Here is a 20,083-nt window from a genome sequence, read left to right on the forward strand (position 1 = left end):
TTTAGCATGAGAACTTCAGACAAAAACATAAAAATTTTGTGGCTTAGTGAAGGTCATTTTTTAAAATATTTATTTTTTAGTTGTAGTTGAACACAATACCTTTATTTTTATTTATTTTTATGTGGTGCTGAGGATCGAACCCAGGGCCTCACATGTGCTAGGCAAGCGCTCTACCACTGAGCCACAACCCTAGGCGTGAAGGTCATTTTTTTTTCTCTTTCCATATTTTTTTATTGGTGCATTATGCTTGTACATAATGATGGGATTTTTTGTTACACAATCGTATATGCACACAATATAACTACATAATTTTGTCAGATTCACTCCCCAGCATTTTCTCCCACCATTCCCTCCACCCGCACCCCATCTCTTTCTTCTACTGATCTCCCTTTGATTTTCATGAGATCCGCCTCCCCACCTTTCTTTTCCTTTCCCTTTCTATCTCCATGTATGAAAGAAAACATATGAATCCTTCACTTTCAAATGAGGAAACATACAAGAAAAAAATATTAGAGACTAATACTATACCATAGAAGAAGATCCAGAACTGTCTAAATTCTCACTGCTCTGAACGTTTGTCCAGTCATCTGATGAGGAGTCCTTTTCAGAGAGTGGCTCAGACAAACTAAAAGAAAAGAGTAACTATTAGTTTGTGAATTCTTTTTTTTTTTTTTGGTACCAGAATTGAACTCAGGGGCACTCAACCACTGAGCCACATCCCCAGCCCTATTTTGTATTTTATTTAGAGATAGGGTCACCCTGGGTTGCTTAGCGCCTTGCCATTGCTGAGGCTGGCTTTGAAATCATAATCCCCATGGGCTGGGATTACAGGTGTGGGCCACCCCTGGGGGCTGAATTCTTCTTTTTAAACCAGTCACCTCTTTCCGTAAATTTTCCTTAAACATTAAAAAGTTTTCATAAGGGCTAGGGTTATGTCTCAGTGGTAGAGCGCTCACCTAACATGCATGAGGAACTGGGTTCAATCCCCAGCACCACATAAAAATAAACAAATAAAATAAAGGTATTGTGTTCATCAACAACTAAAATAAATATTTTTAAAATATTTTTCATAAAAAATTGCTCTTTCAAGCAGCAATTTCTTTTTCTTTTCTTTTTTTTTGGCAGTGCTGGGGATGGAACCCAAGTCCTTGAACTTGTGCTGTGGAAAGCACTTTACCAACTGAGCTACAGCCCCAGCTCTTACACAGCAATTTGAATATGCAAATATCACCGTTTATTTGCCCAAACTTACGATGAGCTCATTGTGCTTCCTGTGCTTCCGCAGTTATTGACATTACCAGGACTGACAAAAGCGGCAGAGGGTACTAGGTCAGTTTTCTGAAAGAAGAAGCAGCGTTTAATTTAAATACAACTAAGTTCCTTCTCCCCACTAACTCAGCCTCAGCCTACAACTATTACCCCAGTAACTCAGCCTCAGGGTACAAATATTACCTGCATTCCCCCTGGGTTCACCAAATCCACAGACATAAACTATTATAAGAGAAATATAATTTTGATGCATGTTTGATCTGGATTTAAAAAACAACCCTGAATTGCTCCCAGAACTTTTATCCCTTAGGGCCGCGCATGGCCCCTGTGGTGGGACACAGAACCGAGGATTCAATTACTATGCAACTGGCTATGTTGGCATTCTGTAAATACAATCCAACCTCAACCTCAGAAGAAATTTTAAAACATAAAAAATTAAATCTAATGGCAGTACATACCATTGGGGTTTCTTCTGATAGTTTCTGAAGTGCACATTTAGCAGCCAATTGTTTTGCTTCCTGCTTAGTTGAACCTATACCGATACCATATACTTTCTTCCCAATTTTGCATTGATACTTAAATCTGGAGAAATGATAGAGTATTCATCCAAATATCAAAAAAACAGTAAATTGAACTTACGATTTGAAAAAAAAAAATCACATAGTAAGATAATACTAATTTATTTGCTAGATTTATATTTCCTATCTTATATAATTAAACCTTCAGTAAGATGGCTGGTCACTTTGTCTGAATAACCAGTACTGGCTGACATCTCCGCTCACATTTTCCAAGCAACTTCTAATTCTTTGTTGCTTCATTGAAAGATCTTACACAAAGGTACCAAGTGATGATTTCTAAAAGTTCCTCAAAGGCCCAAAGATTTAGGAAAGAAAAAGCAGTAAACAAAAGGGGATTTCTACAAGGAGAAGCTCTGAGGTCCCGGTGCTGCAGCCTGTGGGAGGATGAATAGAACATAGATCTTGTGCTAACATCAGCATTTTGTGCTACCTGCTGATATGCACAAAAATGAAAATCCCATGGTGCAGATCTTTTTAATACCAAAATCCACACTCCCCTCATATGAGATGCAAAGACATTTGTGGTGCCAGGCATGGTGGCGCATGCCTGTAATCACAGCATCTTGGGCTCAGGAGGTTGCAGGAGGAACACAGTTTTGAAGCCCACTTAGTGAGGTTGTAAGCAACCTAGTGAGATCCTGTCTTGAAATAAAAAATAAATAAAAAGGGCTGGTGATGTGGTTAAGTGCCTTTGGATTCAATCCCTGGTACCCAAAAAAAAATTGTGAACAATGATACATATTTTTTAATTTTCTTGTTCTTTTTAGATATATATGACAGTAGATTGTATTTTTGTTATAGTTTTTAGTCGTCCATGGACATTTTTATTTATTTATTTATATGTAGTGCTGCAAATCAAACCAAGTGCCTCATACATGCTAGGCAAGCACTCTACCACTGAGCTACAACCCCAGCCCAGTACAGTGTATTTTGACATATTTTACATACATTGAGTATAACTTATTCTAATTAGGATCCCATTCCTGTGGTTGTACATGATGTAGAGTTTCACCAGTCGTGTATTCATATATGAACACAGGAAAGTTATATCTGACTCATTCTACTGTCTTTCTTATTTTCATCCCCAATTCATTCCCTTCATTCCCCTTTGTATAATCCAATGAACTTCTATTCCACCCCTCACTCCAATATTGTGTGTTAGCAACCATGTATCAGAGAGAACATTTGGCCTTTGGTTTTTTGGGACTGGCTTATTTCACTTAGCATGATAGTTGTCAGTTCCATCCATTTACCAGCAAATGCCATAATTTCATTCTTCTTTATGGCTGAGTAACATTCCATTGTGTATGTAGACAATATTTTCTTTATCCATTCATCTGTTGAACAGCACCCAGGTTGCTTCAATAGCTTAGCTAGAGTGAATTGAGCTGCTGTAAACATTGATGTGGCTGTATCACTGTAGTATGCTGATTTTAAGTCCTTTGGGTGTATATATATATATATATATACACCAAGGAGTGGGATAACTGGGTCAAATGGTGGTTCCATTCCAAGTTTTAAGAACTATTTTTAAAGGCAAAGCAATGAACTCAGCACTACATATCATGGAGTTACTTTATATATTACTATAAAATTACTCCAGTATTTGCATTTTTTAAACTTTTTATTTCAACTGAAGGATGTAGAAGGAAACACACCCAACCAGGATGAGTCATCCCACTACACCCTGAATTAAAGAGCTGGGCTGAGTGATGGGATCATTTCTATAGTTCCCATCTCATCCAGTACCCCCAGATAGACTTCTCTCTTTTGGTACCTGGTGTAGGAGTGCTTAATTGGAAGAAAGTGAAAAGGCAAGCTACACAAAAATAGTCACAATTATTGAGATTGACCCACCTAATTCACTTTTGCCTATTTCATTCCAATAATACTACTGAGTTTTTCTCTTCCTGTTTCTGGTCTGAAATTCTTCAGAGTAAAAAGCAAACAGTGGAGTCACTTCATAGGACAGTATCCTGAGTGACAGTTTGGACTATTTGCCACTTGGGTTCTCTTCTTTTTCGTTTAACTAGTTGGTTGCAGTTGCGATACAATCGCCCTATATACATTTACTTTCTACTCTTTCAGTTCCAATCCATCCTTTATCCCCACTTACACAGGTCTTAGCTCACTGGTGATGTTCTTAGTAACTCTCAGTCTCTAATCCATTTGTTCATTCAGCATATCCCTCAAATCTGTTCCCTTCAAGTCTAAGGCTAAAACCATTCCTTCTGATACATGGTATTTGACCATTTAATCAAATTTTAGGGACAAACACCTAGACAAATAGCTCCCTAATCTGACAATGTTGAAAAGTCATTCTAGACATGTGACAGAGCAATTTTCACATAGCTACTGTCACCATGATTTCAGGGATGGGAAGAACCCCACATAGATGCCTAAAACCACAAACAATACTACACCCTGTGTGTGTGTGTGTGTGTGTGTGTGTGTGTGTGTTTGTGTTACCAACCTGGGTAACAAGGTGAGAAAGGGTCTCAAAAAAAAAAAAAAAGATATCCAGTTGCTTACTGAACCTTCCATGCAGAAGTACAAACATTTCTGAAAAGTATATAAGAACAAATATTTCTGAAAATTATACAAGAAAATAAGCCCACTATATGCTGAGACACAATGAAATAAAAGGAAAAACCAAACTACAGCTTACTTTTTGGGATCCTGCTCCCTCAATTCACATTCTTCATAATTTACATTTAGTTTTTCCTTCTGGGAAATCCTATTGACAAGTCCTATATAATTCCCAGTGGATGATCCTTCTGAAGTATCTGTTGTCGCCAAGGATAAAGGACTAACTGCCTGAAAAAAAAAAAAAACTTGTCTCATATAAATTATAACAAAGATTTTACCCTTCAATTACTAAGTGCACAATCTGAAAGACATCTTAGATGGTATTAATGATATCCCCTTGTTAAAGATAGAGGTAACTCTATAGCTCTACCCCCTAAAAAAGGCTTTTTAAATTAAGGAATGAATAGACAAAAATTATGTATATGCATGGTATACAACATGATGTTTTGAAATGTATACTTATCTTGTTTTTGTGGTTGGAGCACTTAAAATCTACTCTCTCAGTAGGTAGGTAATATATGAATTCACCCATTTTCCTTTTATAACGCCATTAAGAAAAAACAAAATCTTGTCAATTTTCTTGTTTAATCAGGCAATGTACTCTAACACTCTCTAGCTCACTTATCTTTTCTAAATCTCAAAAAACAGGGTAACATATTAAAGTAAAGATATATCCTGGATCACACCTTAATGGAAATGATTAAGATGATAGCATCATTCCCACTATTGTTATCTGAACCTTATTCTTTTTTTTTTTAATCAATCTGACAAGGTCAGGTCAAAGTTTTTCTACTTTAATAATCTTATCAAAGGTAGGGTAGTATATTTTATTTTCTAAAATTCTTGACTCAGTTTTCAGCTTATTAATAATTTCAGCTTACTAATAATAATTTCAGCTTATTAATAATAATTTTTGCTTAGTTATTTTCAATTTTGATTAAAAGGATGACATCTTCAAGTAAGAATTTTTTCAAGAAAGCTAAATTTTCCCAATATTTTCAGTATATGAAAATGATCCTCTGTTGTCTCACATGTGAATGAATTCATGTCTCATTTTACAACCATTGCTCCACTGTCTCCTGGTGGACATCACCAAAATTCTTTTCATTTTCACACTTTGTTATTTTTCTTCTTCTGTGTATTTTTAACTTCTGCCTCCTTGCTTGTAGAATTCTTCCTTCCTCCCTAGAATTCAGTACATTTGTCAGGATCACTGTTGTTCTTAGTGGCTTGGTATTTTCCTATGTTTTAGTCAGTTTTTTCGCTGCTGTAACTAAAAGACAGGGCCAGAACAATTGTAGAGAAGGAAAAGTTTATTTAGGGGCTCAGAGTTTCAGAGGTCTCAGTCCATAGACAGCAGGTTCCATTCCTCAGGGCTCAAGGAGAAGCTGAACATCATGGTTGAAGAGTGTGGCAGAGGGAAGCCACAGGGTGATCAGGAAGCAGAGAGAGATGTCTCCACTTGCCAGATATAAATATGTACCCAAAGCCACACCCTCAATTCCCACCTCCTCCAGCCACACCCCACCATTTCAGTTACCACTCAGTTAATTCCTATCAGGGGATTAATTCACTGATTGGGTTAAGACTCTCCCACCCCAAATTTATCTTCTGAACCTTCTTGCATTGTCTCACACGTGAACTTTTGGGGGACATCTTATATCCAAACCATAACATCCTGTATCCAGTGAGTTATTTTAATCGGTAGTCACGTCTTTCTTTCCTGAGAAACGAAAGATTTCATGCTGAAATCTCTTCAGATGGTTTTGTTTGTTTGTTGGGTGTTGGGGATTGAACCCAGAGCCTTGCATATGCTCAGCATGCTCTCTACCCCTGAGCTACCCTTCTGGCCCCAACAGTTTTTTTTTTTTTTTTTTTTTTTTTTTCTGTTCTATTTACTCTGTTTGCATTTTCAGGGACATCAATTATATTTATGCTGGTTCTCCATTATCTGCCCTCCATGTACATCATTCTCCTTACAAGCACTTCATCTCTTCTTTCCTTTCTATATCCCCCAATTAGTTGGAGGGGACTCTTCCCACAACCTGTCAGTTCATTTCTGCCTGACCACGTCTCAGCTTTACACATTTGCCCAACTTCTGAGTGCTGGATTGCTGCTAGCACTCTAACTGGGCATTATCCAGCTTAGCCCACTCTTTCCCAGATGTATTTCCCAGGGTTTTACAAAGATGAAGACAGGGAAAGACTGAACTAAAATATAAAGAAAATTGTGAATGGTTTTACCATGTATGTAGGTATTTTTTTTCACAGAGAGAAATACTATATATGTGTTAAGTTCCCTTTTACTAGGAGAAAGAAAAGAGCAATTTCCTACCTTGTTTTCTTTATTAAGTATATCAACAGCTATTTGGGCTGCAGCATTTTTTGCTTCCTGCTTTGATCTGCCTCCAGCTTCTGGAAATTTTCTCTCATCTATTATAACTTGAAACGTAAACCTAATTACAAAGAGAATATTCACATACAACTCATGCATGTGTAAGAACAAGTGGTCCAATCACCAGGCTTCCTGTGACTATCTTTAAGGGTTTGAACTTATCTTCTATTTAGAATGTAAGCAGCCACCCCAAACAGTAGAACAGCACACCTTCTTGAAGCTCATAAAAGTTATACCCTCTTTCTTTTTTTTTTTCCCAGAGTCATCTGAGGTCACCAGTTTAGGTCAAGAGGATTCTCATAGAACTCTTTGACAACTTTGCTACAGAACTGAATTATTGACCTCAAAATTACACCAGAGTTGCCAGTGTCCTAATTTACATTTACAAGGATATATCCTTTTCTGGATGTATGCTGTAGGTATCAAACCTAGTATCGAACTCATGCTAAGCACAAGCTCTACCACTAAACTACACCCCCACACAAGCCCTTAGGACTTCTCTTGTTTGATAGCAACTTGCCTTAAATCATGGGGAGGTCCTGTTGTAGCCAGTTCTTGGTACTTAAGAACTACTTGATACTTCTGACGGTACTTATTAAGTTCTTCTATGAAGAATCCTCGTGAGATACTGTTTGCCATTTCTTCTCCCAGGAACCTGCAATGGAAGAGATGTTTCAGTAAGTGACACTCACAGAACATATATTTTTTAAATATTTATTTTTTAGTTGTAGGTAGACATAATATCTTCATTTCATTTTTTTGTGGTGCTGAGAGTAGAACTCAGTGCTTCACGTGTGCTAGGTGAGCACTCTACCACTAAGCCACAACTCCAGCCCTCACAGAACATATTTAATCTGATTTTCCCAGTGCAATTTAGAACAAACTCTCCTCTGTATGACTCACAGGGGTCCCGCAGAAATTCAGAAAACTTTCTTTTGAAATCTTTCTTTCTCTCCTATGGACTATACAATCAAGCTAATCTGTCCAAAAACTCTACTTTCAAAACTCAGCGGGGGGCTGGGGATATAGCTCAGTTGGTAGAGTGTTTGCCTTGCATGCACAAGGCCCTGGGTTCAATCCCTAGCACTGCCAAACAAACAAACAAAACTCAGTTGGCTAAGAAAGAAGAGAGCCCTCCTTCTTCACTCTACTCTGTGCTCCTACTGAGTGTCAAATGCAAATCTGTATAGCTGCTCATGAAGCTAAAAAAGGAACAGGTAAAATTCGAATTTTTGATGTTGAGAGCAAGGTTTAGTGTATATAGAATAAGTAAGCTTACACAATCATGAAAGATTTTGTTGTACAGAAATAGATTCCCCTATGAAATTGCAAAAACTCCTCCTTTGAAATCTGCAGAAATCAATTTTAGGACAATTTACCCAATGGGTAAATTAAGATCCAGGTTTACAGGTCTCAGTAGACCAAAATGATAGCATGATTTAAATTATAAACAAAGTTTAAAAGACATATAATTTATACATAGGAAGCCAAAACTATAAAACTCTTGGAAAAACACATAGATGTGAATCTTCATGATCCTATATTTGACAAGAGAATCTTAAGTTATGACAGCAGAAGTATGAGCAATCAAAGAAAACACAGAAAAATTGGGCTTCATCAAAATGAATAACTTCTGTGTAACAAGGACACCATGAGGCAAATGAAAAGATAATCTTCAGAATAGAATATTTTAAATTTATATATATGGTAACCAGAATTGTTAGGTCGGTGGCCGCGATTTGGTGGCGACTTAGTGACAACTTAGAACAAAGCAGCCCGAACGGGAAAAGAACATCAATCAGATGCCGGCAGAAACTCCTGTCAATCAGCTAGATCTCCTGACTAATGCCTGTCAATCAACAGGACCCCCCTGGCCAATCCTGGAGTTCAGCCAACTCCCCTGACCAACTTCAAGGGGGCAAGGGACCCTAGAAACACCTTTTCCTGTCCCAAGCCCTTCCCTTCCTGCTGTAAGCCCCATAAAAGTCCAGTCCAGTCAAGCGTCCACCAGACCCTTCCCCTGTTCCCTCTGTGGGTCTGATCGAGTTCCGCCCGGGAGAGATATCTCAATAAAGCCTCCCCCGCCTGATCTGACAAGAATATATAAAGAATTCTTGTAATTCAACATTAAAAATTCAACCCAAGGGCTGGGGATATAGCTCAGTTGGTAGAGTGCTTGCTTAGCACGCACAAGGCCCTGGGTTCAATCCCCAGTACCACAAAAATAAATAAACAAACAAACAATAAACAAATCCATAGAAAATAGGAAAAGGATTAGAACAGCTATTTCTCCAAAGGAGATATAAATGGCCATGAAGTACATGAAAAGATGCTCAACATCACAACTACATACTACTTCACATCCACCTCAATACTGATAACAATCAGAGAATGAAAATGTTGGTCAGGATGTGGAAAAATTGAAACCCTCATACATTGTTGAACAGAATGTAAAAGATACAAGTGCTAAGGAACACAGTTTGGTGTTCCCTCAAAAAGTTAAGCTAATAAGGGGAGGTTGACCAATGTGGCCTAATTTTTAGTTAGAAGGGAGAAGTTCTGGAGTTCTATTACACAGTAGGGTGACTATAGGTAATGACAATGTAACTGTATATTTCAAAAAAGCTAGAAAAAAGCAATTTGAATGTTTTCTCCATAAAGAAATGAATAAAGTTTCAGATTGCTATGTTTAACCTGATTTAACACTGGGTGGCGTTGGCAGAGTTCCCGGGGAGTATGCGTGGAGTGCTGTTGGAGTTCAGGCAATAAAGTTCCCTGTTTGTACATACAAGTGTTTTGTGTCGGTGAACTCAACAGAACTCCAAAGTAGCGGGCGCCGGAGGCAAGTAAAGGTCTAATATACAATCGAATCAATCCAGCATCATCTTAATGGCTCGCCTCACAACCAATACTATTAGCAAAATGCTGTAGCTTTCAACATGCTATAGCATGGATGAACTTCAAGAAAGTGCTAAATGAAAAAAGCCAGGGGCTGGGGATGTGGCTCAAGCAGTAGCGCACGCTGCGGACCGGGTTCGATCCTCAGCACCACATACAAACAAAGATGTTGTGTCCGCCGAAAACTGAAAAATAAATATTAAAATTAAAAAAAAAAAAGAAAAAAGCCAGATGAGAAAGGTCATGTAATATATGATTCTATTTATATGAAACCACCAGAATAAGTATGTACACCTATAGAGACTGCAGGGCAACCCTGCTAAACTCTTACTTCTCACTCTTTTGTGATTCTCCTTCTTCCATGGCTAACACTTCTTAATGTTCATAGGCATTAATGCTGACACAGTCTGAAGACCCTATTCCTGCCAGATGCAGCGGCACATGCTGGTAATCCCAGCAGCTTGGGAAACTGAGACAGGAGGATGACAAGTTCAAGGCCAGCCTCAGCAATTTAGCAAGGTCCTAACCAACTTAGTGAGACCCTATCTCAAAATAAAAAATAGAAAAGGCTAGGGATATGGCTCAGTAGCAGATCCCCTCTGGGTTAAATCCCCAGTACCAAAAACAAAAACAAAAAAAGCAAGCAAACAAACAAAAAAAATCTGTTCTCTTCATTTTTTTTTTTTGCATGTCCATAATTTCAACAATCATTTGTATGTTATTAACTTTAAACTTTATGTATCTCTCATAAACATCTCTGTTTCAGGTCTCTATCCAACAACTCCATTTGAACACCTTAAATGAACTTTAAACTCAAAATATCCAACAAACTGCCTTTATGATCTTCCCTGTCACCAAAAGTATTTCTCCTTCTCAAAGATGTCTACAGCCCCTGTCCTGATTCAAGCTCTCATTACCTAACTTCCTAAGTGACAGCAGATAGTATATCCTCTAGTTTCCATCTTGCAAGGCATTCTTTTTTTTTAATATTTGGTGGGGGGTACTAGAGATTGAACTCAGGGGCACTCAACCACATCCCCAGCGCTATTTTGTATTTTATTTAGAGGCAGGTTCTTACTGAGTTGCTTAGCGCCTTGCCATTGCTGAGCCTGGCTTTGAACTCTGTATCTTTCTACCTCAGCCTCCAGAGCATCTGGGATTCCATGTGTGCGCCACCGCCCCCGGTTTAGCAAGGCATTCTTTCTTGAGTACTAAAGAAAGCATGAGCGATATAAAGTTTCATGATTCTGGAATTCAACGGAGAATTTATGAATCACCATTCATGTAACATTGAATAATAAGCACATATTCTATACTATGTGCTGGGGTCAGAGCCGTGAATACAATCTGCTCTTGTGAACTTCCTAGTGGAAAAATGACAGACCAACCCATTTTTTTTTTTTTTTTTTTTTTTTTTTGAAGTCGCAGGTTGGTAAGCACTATATTGAAAACTGGAGGGGGCAGCCCGGGTGGAGTGACGTCTCTCTTATACACAAGCTGTTTCTAGAGGGTCGCCTGGTGAAGCTGGTACTGGAAGAAGGTAAGATAAAGCAAGGACCTGGCCCATGCAAGTATCTTGTGGGAAGAGCTTTTCAGGAAAAAGAAACTGAAACAGCAAGGAAGTCAGTGTAGCTAGAAAGGGGCACCTGAGAGGCCTTGTCTTGGGGCCTTGATAAACAATTACCGGGTTCTGAGGAGACGGGCTGGGCCAGAGCAGGTGAGTGTGGCCTTGTGACTTAGGGAACACTCGCTTGCTGCGGTGTGAGGGGAGTGGGGTAGAGCGGGCTGTTGCGGGGCAATTTGGGAAATCATTGCAACTCTCCAGGCAGGAGCTATTTAGCCAGCGATTATTTCGCCAACCTGTAGGTAATCCAGGACTCCAAACTGCCCAGCTGTCCGTGGGGGTCATTGGGCCAGTCGGTTTTCCACCCGATCCGCTCCACTCCACCCTCGACATCCGCTGCCCTGGGAGAGGTCTCTTACCTTCTCTGATATTCTTAGCGAGAAGGAAACGGCCTCTGGGTCCCGCTGCGTCCCACGATCCTTTCTCCAGATCCGGGTAGGGTCCCCGCACGTAGGCTGCAGGACTCCAGCCGCTCCGGGTCCCGGGCTCGTACCCGCGCCCCGACTGGACCTCGGCCTGCCCGCCGGCGCGCTGCCCCGCGCCGCCGCAGTCAGGCGCAGCCGGCCCGTTTCCCGGCCATCGACTATCGGTTTCTTTTTCCCAGGCGGACTCCGCCTTCAGCGCTGTCAGCCCTCGCACAAGCGCACAGCGGCTGCAGGGGGTCTGACCACTGACCTTGGTCCCGAGCGTGCGCGGAGCGTCGTGGGGCGGGCTTGGCACCAGGGTCTGCTCCTGTGGCGCCCCGCACCCCTCCCGGGCTTCGGGCAGATTCCTGGCCCCAGGTGCTGCAGAGCCCGTGGCGTGCTAGGCGCTCCCTGGGCTCTGGGATGGATGCCCTGTTTACTCTTTATAAAACCAACCTTTGAGATGGGGCCAGGGAGGTGGATAGTAAGGGATCCAATTTACAATGGGAGAAATTGAGTAACTCACTCCGGGTCCTAACTCTGGTAGGTGGCAAAGCCAGGATTTAGTTCAAGCTCAGGCCTGTAGCCATCGAAGTATCCCTCTTCCTTGTCCATACTATAGACTGTGACTTTCTTGAGTCACACTCGCTCCTTGACACTGCTTAAAGGGTGTTGAGGATTTACCTTGTGTCAAACACTGGTGCACATATCTTCACACCAGGACCGCAAGCTAAGTGCCCTTACTACTCCCATTGAACAGTTGAGGAAATGTGTCTGAGGCACAGAGAAGTTAGCCAGTAAGAAGGAGAGCTAGAATTAGAACCAGGAGTCTGCACTCAGTGTCTTAGCTGGGAAGAGACAGGGAGATCCCAAGATAGGTCTCAAATGCACATTAAATACTGTGCTGTTCATCCACTTGCCTCTGTGTTACAGGGTATCAGCAACTGAAATCTGCACTTTTCTTATGGCTTAGGTCTTAGCAAGGTTTAAGCTCCCTAAATGTGAAGTTCTAGTGGGAGGTTTAGAGGGTAGAGGAGAGAGGGCTGGGGTTGTGTCTCAGAGGTAGAATGCTACCATGCATAAGGCTCTGGGTTCGATCCTTAGCACCATATAAAAATAAAATAAAGATATTGTTATAACTAAAAATAAATATTAAAAAAAGAAGGTAGATGAGAGAGAGAGAGCCATCTTTCTGTAGCATTTCAAGATGACAAAAAAAGAAGCTCTCAAAAAAAGAGTCTGTTCGTCAGCTTGTGTGTGATGGGTGTGACAACAGCACTGGCAGCAGCAGGGACAAGTTTTCTGATATTCTGAGGCCCTGAACTGCCCAAGATAACTTTTTTCTTTCCGTGTTTTTTATTGGTGCATTATAGTTATACATTACAATGGGATTTATTGTTACATATTCATACATGCCCACAATATAACAATATATTTTGGGCAATATCACTCCTCAGCACTTCCCCCAAGGGAACTTTAAGAAATAAAAATCATAATCTCAAGCATGATCACAGGATACAAGCTATTGTGACTTTTCCAGAAGAACCTCCTATTTCGTATAGATCCAGAACTAATGTCGCAAAAATCAGATGCAGAGTCTATTGCTGCAGGTAGCAGAATTACAATATTAATTTAATGTGGAGCCTCATCTAGTCTCTTGAGTGAATATGAAGTGTATGTATTGGGAAAGAATGACGCCCTGGGAATTTGAGTAGATTGAATGAATCCTAGTAGTATGGCCCTCCCACAATGTGTAGTCTCTGCAGGCCTTCCAGCATAGTGATCAGGCTGGCACAGCCTGGTTTGAAGAATCCATGGTAGTCACTTTGTAAGGAGGTGCTGACTCTTCAAATGCACCACCCCTAGCTCTGTCTTCACTCCTAGAACTAGAATCAAACGCTACCATGACCCAAAAGGATAAGGAAAAGATCTATTGGAAAAGAGACAGTTTATTCAACAGAATAATTTCACTAATTTTTATTATTTATTATTTAATTTTTATTAGAAAACCAGGAAAAGACAACATGAAGGAAGTCAATGTGCTAGCTCCAGTACTGGAGATGGTTTTAAGAGTTTGCTCAAGTTGGTTTACTGCAACCAGACTTAATGGTAGCCCACATTAAAAGAAATTGTAATGCCAAGTTATTCAAATAAAGAAACCAGAAATACTCAGGAAGTCAAGAATATTAGAGTGGATTAATGCTCAACCTGAGCACTCACTCCCTAACCTTGTCCTCCAAGAAGATTCAAACATCCTTCCTCTGGTAGCTTGTACAGATCCATGGCTAGCCGTTTAGGTGATGTTCAGAGATTTGGAAGGAATGAAATCAGAGGGCTGGTGAAAAGGGGGTCTGGGGAAAATGATGAGGGTGAAACATCTTGGAATTGGACGAAGTATGAGTATGTTGGTTTGTTTTGTTTTTTTTTTTTGTGTGTGTGTGTGTGAATGTTCACCAAAGGCACCCTCGGCTAAGCAAGCTTTTGGAAGGAGGTAAGCAAGACTTTTCTGTCTTCCCCCCAGCTACTCCCAGGCTCTTAAAAAAAAAACACTATTCTTCTTTATATTTTTAATTGTAGATGGACACAATATCTTTACTTATTTTTATGTGGTGCTGAGGATCCATCCCAGTGCCTCACATGTGCGAAGCAGGCACTCTACCACTGAGCTACAGGCCCAGCCTCTCTGGGGCTCTTAACCAGCAGCAGAAATGTGAGTTTGTCAAGACGGACTTCTCATCAAAGCTACTGTGGCTTCTGAACACCATATGCAAAGACCTACACTGAGCCCTCAGTGTGGATCGCAATACTCCCCACTCCAAGGGAGACCAGCCAACTATTTGGTGGCAGACTGGTTACACCAGGGCCTTCTCATTATGGAGGGGGCAGGGAATTTTTCCTCTTTGGAGTAAAACATTATTCCCCTTATTCTTTGGAGTAAACATTTATTCAGTTTGCTTTTCCTTCCAGCCATGTCTGTGCCAGCACATCTTTGTGGACATTGTTAATGCCTTGTTCACCTTCATAGTATCTCTCACTAAGGAGACCTTTTTTTTTTTTTAAAAAAAAAAAAAAAGCAGTGAGGCTGTATACTGACTACTATGGGATTCAATGGTTTTTTTATGAGCTCTGTTGCCCCAGTGCAGCTAGCCTTATAGGAGAGTGGTATGGAGTGTTGAAGACGCAGTTACAGCTCAAGGTAGGAGACAACCCTTAGCAAGTTGGAGGTATTTTGTCCTTCAGGTGCAATACTCTAAACCTACTTGCTGCTCCTTCCTGGCTAGGATGCATTGCCCCAGGAAACAATAGAAGTAGAAGATTATCTACCACAATTACACCAAATCACAAAGTGAAAAATGAGTGCCTCTGCTTCCATGTCCTTGAGCTCTCATCCACCAGGGGACACATAGTTCCTTGAAGGAGAACTTGAAATGTATTCAGACATTGCAGGTTTCTCATGCCGTCATTCTTCAAGAAAATAAGGGGTGGTGGGATGCTGAACTGGAGGGATGATTGATACCATTTACCAAGGGCATATAGTGTTGCAGCTACACAAGGGGGTCAAGGAAGTGTGCGGAGAGCAATGATTTCAATCATGGTCTTTCTGATTCTTTCGTAGCCATGTTTGCACTCGAACTACCTGTGCAAAGTGCAGGTCAAGAAGGACCAGTTGCTATGTTGATGCCGACCCGATGAGTTTCTGTGCAAAGGCATGCAGCAGTTATCAGGCACCAACTCCCAGGGACAGAGAAGCATAACAAGATGACCCTAATGTCTCATCAGTTCTGTGTCCTTCAATTTGCCTGCTTCGCTGAAACTTTCCCACAAATAACCTTTTGATGATGAAACCTATATAATAAAATGCTGAGCTAGCTCTGGGTCAAACTCCATTAGAGTCTGGCTGCCCACCTGGCCCTTTTCTTCATTTCCCATCACCCCTCGTCAGGTTTCTTCCCTGAATTAACAGCCACAGCTGAGAGAGATGAGAGAGCCACAGTAGAAGTGTATGTCTTCAACTGAGGGCTTCCTCTGGGGTTCCTCATGGTAATTCCATATTTAGTGATAAATGTTAATGGAAACTACCCCTGTCCATCACAGGTGGGACTGCTATGGGTTCAGACCCTTGAGGATTGAAGCTTAATATCACTCTATCAGTAGGGAAGTTCTCTGAGGGCAAAAGGAACATGGAACAGGAAGCTATAAACACCAACTATGGTCTTATGAGCAGAGAATAAAGAATCAGAGAAGCTATGCAAGTTTTCTCCTTTGTTTTTATATATGTTAATGAATTTCTTTTGCTTTTCTGTTTCATTTTATATAATATTTATTGTTGATGGCTAATTTTATAAGATAGTCTTTAATTTAGAATGTCTTAAGATGGATTGTGACTAAAATAGAAGATGAAGGAACAACACAGTAAAGGGTATAAAGATTTAAGGGATGGGGTGGGCATGTTTTCATTCAAAGGAGAAAATGGTTGTATTCATCAGAGAGGCAATTTTGTAATTGATTGAAAGGTTATTGTTAGAAGGGGTGTACTGTACCAGATATTATTAAATTTTTAAGCTTCTATTCTCATCCCCTTCAATGTCTCTTCATCTCCTGAATTATAATGTATGGAAGGTTAAGCAATTATTTCCATATTTCTGTGGAGTTAAAGTTTTGGATATAAGTTGGGATCTGCCAATGATGGATGAACAGCAATGTAAGTTTTGGGAGATGGAAAGGAGAATAAAACTATCCTTCTGTGGCAGGATAAACTGACGAGTAAGCTCTGACACTCAGGGGCTTTTGTAAGAGCTGAACTCCTCATACCCTTGTTAGTGTTCTAAGGGTGTTGGACATCTATGGTGGCAGCAGAGAAACCCGCACTGGCAATGGAAGGGTCCTGTGTTTGGGATCACAGCCACAGTGGAAGGTAAGTCTCCTGGTTTCCATTCTGATCAATTCTTCCAACAACTACGGAAGTGTTAATTTCCTACTTTATCTTTCTGCTTATCATACAGTACTTTCTGCTTCTCACACCAAACACTGAATAATAAACAAAACCTCCCTGAAAACAGATTCTACACTGAGGGAGTACAGTTGAGGAATGAAGATTAAGAATCAGGTCCTTATGTGAGCCCTAGATCAAACCTCACTTGAAACCAGATCCAGTGATAAGATCATTCCATTGTTTTCTTCCCTCAAAAACTAATTTGTATTGTATTTTCTATTTGTTATAGAAAGCATCCTAACTGAGCTGATATTCTGAAACACATTTCTTAGAAAATTTTCTCCATTAATTTATTTAATAAAATGTGTATTGAAAGCCTAGCATGGGCAGTATAATAATGGAAATAAAATGATGGTCCAAAGTAATATTGTGCCCTTAAAAATTTTTTTTATCTGGAAATGGGTTGCTAAAAGAGGGACTGTCCTAGGAAGGGAATAAACTGGTGCTTAGGAGATGGAAAGAGAGGTAGGTAGATACATGGATAGATTAGAAGCATCTTGGATCTTTTTTTAAAATTAATTAATTTATTTATTTTAGGTGTAGATGGACACAACACAATGCCTTTATTTTTATGTGGTCCTGAGGATGGAACCCGGGTCCCACCCGTGCTAGGCGGGCACTCTACTGCTGAGCCACAATCCCAGCCCTTGGATCATTTTTGTTAATTTTCAGAGATGACCTTACTTATATGTAACTCATGACCTATAGGTGATCTCATGGGCTTTTTGGTCACTTTTTTTTTTCCTTTCCTTTTCTGTGTGTGTGTGTGTGTGTGTGTGTGTGTTTGCTGGGAATTGAACCCAGAGCCTCATGCTTGCTAGGCAAATACATCACTGAGCTTCATTCCCTTTCTACCCCCATTTATCCCTTTTGATGTTCACAGCAACTTTTAAACCAAACTTTATAATGTTAAAGCAACTAACAGGACAAAGATAAAGAATCTCATGCCAAGTATTTTTAACCTTCTTTAACTAGCAGAGGAAACACAATTATTATTGTTCCTGCTATGGGACATTGCAGAGTGGTCAGTATCTATGCCATCTCCCATCTCTGATGGCTCTCTTTCTCAGACGTCGTTATTTTATTTATTTTTAACCTCACTTCTAAACTCTTCTTATCAAGAGTCCACTGATGCCCAGGATGGTCAAGTTCCCATTCTCCAAGTCTTCGTGAATGGGATTAGTGCCCTCATAAAAGAGTCTCCAGAGGGCTGTCTTGTCCCTTTTGTCATGTGAAGACACAGTGAAAAGACACCAGCTAGGAACCAGGAAACCATGAAACAGGCCCTGGCCAGACACTGGGTCTGCAGACACCTCCATCCTGGGCTTCCCAGGTTGTTCATATGCCACAGTCTATGGCATTTTGTTAGAGCAGCCTGAATGGACTGAGAAAGTCCTCATCAGATAACCTGAATGCTATGTAGTGAGTGGACCTTATGCAAGACCCAACCTCTCAGATTCTCCTTCATTCATCAGTTTGTTCCTTTCATGAGAATTTGCCCAGTGATCCCCCTGGACCAGGCATCTGCTACCTAAGGGTAAGTTGGAAAAAAAAAATTTTGCCCTCAAGGTGCTTGTTGTCTTTATCTTCATCATGGGGGCACAATGCGAAATGCTCAACAAACTTCCTTCCAGACATGACTCGAACCTCACATTAGTTCATTTCACCACTTCTACATATGCACCAGGAAAGTGGAATCTCATTTTGAGAGTAGAGGTAAAATACACCAAAGTCACATCATTTTTAAAATCACCTTAAAATTTTTGTCTTTTTCTCTGTTTCTTTAATTTTATTGTGATTTAAACTGCAAATTGGCATAAACACTATGGAAAGCAGTATGGAGATTCCTCAGAAAATTTGGAATGGAACCACCATTTTGACCTACCTATCTCACTCCTGGGTTTACACCCAAAGAACTTAAAATCAGCATATTACAGTGATGCAGCCACATCAATGTTTATAGCAGCTCAATTCACAATAGCTAATCTATGGAACCAGCGTAGGTGCCCTTCAACAGATGAATGGATAAAGAAAATGTGGTATATATACACAAATGTGTATATGAAAATGTGGTACATATTACTCAGCCTTAAAGAAGAATGAAATCATGGCATTTGCAGGTAAATGGATGGAACTAGAGGATATCATGTTAAGTGAAAATAAGTCAATCCCAAAAAACCAAAGGCCAAATGTTTTTTGTTTTTTTTCTGATAAGCAGATGCTGATCCATAGTGGGGGCGGGAGGAGGGGGAAAAAATGAAGGAACTCTGGGTTGTGCAGAGGGCAGTAAGAGAAGAGAGAGTGTGGGGATGGGAAGGACGGTAGAATGAGACAGATAATTTTTACCCTATATACATGTATGATCATACTACCAGTGTGACTCAGCACCATGTACAGCCAGAGGAAGGAGAAGTTGTGCTCCATTTGTGTGCAATGTGTCAAAATGCATTCTACTGTTATGTAGAACTAATTAGAACAAATTTTAAAAATTATAGAGCATTTCAAACACACAGAAAGCCTAGAGGATAATATGAATACTTGCAGGTCCACCCGCAGCCTTATCACCCGTCGATATCACATTATCAGTGCCTCTCAGTAACATTTGATTTGTGGGTCACTCTCCCTTCTCAGATCATTTTCCTCACTTGGCTTCCAGGACATCAGTTCCTTACTGGCTGCCCATTCTCAGTGCCCTTTTCCTGGTTTCTCCCTTCCTGCCTGCCCTTTCAATGGCTGGAGGGCTCCAGGGCTCAGCCCTTGAATTCCTTCTTTAGATATACCTACTTCTTTAGTTACCCAGTCAAGGTTTTGGATTTAAATACTAACTACATCCTGATAATTTACAGTTCTGTATCTTCAGAGAGGAGTATTCCACCGAGTTTCAGTTTCATAAATTTGGTTTTCAACATTCTACCTGGAAGGCTGACAGGTATGCCAGCTTCGTACATTCTCCCTCTGCCCAAGCCTGTTTCAACATGTCTCCATCTCTGCAAATGACAGTCCCATCCACCCTGTTACTCTAGAACCCTGTCGTCCTCCTTGTCTCTTTTTCATGGCCTAAATTCAATATGTCATTAAATCCTGTTGGCTCTGTCACATATGTCTAGACTCTGACTAAGCTGTTGAGGCTGGCCTTGAACTTGAGATCCTCTTGTCTTAGCCTTCCAAGTTCCTAGGATTACAGGCATGCACATCTGTGCCCTGCTTAATCTGTTTCCTCTATATCATCACCAATTGCCTTAGCACCAAATGTGAAAGAGTTTAATTTCTTCCTCTGATGTGCAATGCCTCCTCTGTCATATGTCATGTTTCCTGACATGCACGGGTTTGTTT

The 20,083-nt window shown here is 40.4% G+C and overlaps 1 protein-coding gene, 1 long non-coding RNA gene and 1 other non-coding gene across 4 annotated transcripts in view; 2 read left to right on the plus strand and 1 right to left on the minus strand.

The window, feature by feature from the left end:
* Eif2ak2 (eukaryotic translation initiation factor 2 alpha kinase 2) overlaps nt 1–11,947 on the minus strand; it is a 36,600-nt gene extending 24,653 nt beyond the window's left edge. For both annotated transcript variants that reach the window (XM_027933412.3, XM_027933411.3), the window contains exons 1-7: nt 11,713–11,947; nt 7,352–7,486; nt 6,772–6,892; nt 4,516–4,664; nt 1,728–1,851; nt 1,253–1,338; nt 529–625 (exon numbers count right to left, since the gene is read on the minus strand). In XM_027933412.3, coding sequence (XP_027789213.1) covers nt 529–625; nt 1,253–1,338; nt 1,728–1,851; nt 4,516–4,664; nt 6,772–6,892; nt 7,352–7,470 — 696 coding nt within the window. In that variant the 5' untranslated portion in view covers nt 7,471–7,486; nt 11,713–11,947. The remainder of the gene's footprint in view (nt 1–528; nt 626–1,252; nt 1,339–1,727; nt 1,852–4,515; nt 4,665–6,771; nt 6,893–7,351; nt 7,487–11,712) is intronic.
* On the plus strand, nt 8,980–9,053 carry Trnaa-agc (transfer RNA alanine (anticodon AGC)). Its single transcript has one exon. It is a non-coding gene; the product is annotated as a tRNA-Ala (tRNA).
* On the plus strand, nt 11,343–15,644 carry LOC114091061 (uncharacterized). Its single transcript, XR_003582454.3, has 2 exons — nt 11,343–11,446; nt 15,374–15,644. It is a non-coding gene; the product is annotated as an uncharacterized lncRNA (long non-coding RNA).
* The last annotated feature ends 4,439 nt before the right edge of the window (nt 15,645–20,083 follow it).

This window comes from Marmota flaviventris, chromosome 14, assembly GCF_047511675.1.
Source record: "Marmota flaviventris isolate mMarFla1 chromosome 14, mMarFla1.hap1, whole genome shotgun sequence".
NCBI lineage: Eukaryota > Metazoa > Chordata > Mammalia > Rodentia > Sciuridae > Marmota > Marmota flaviventris.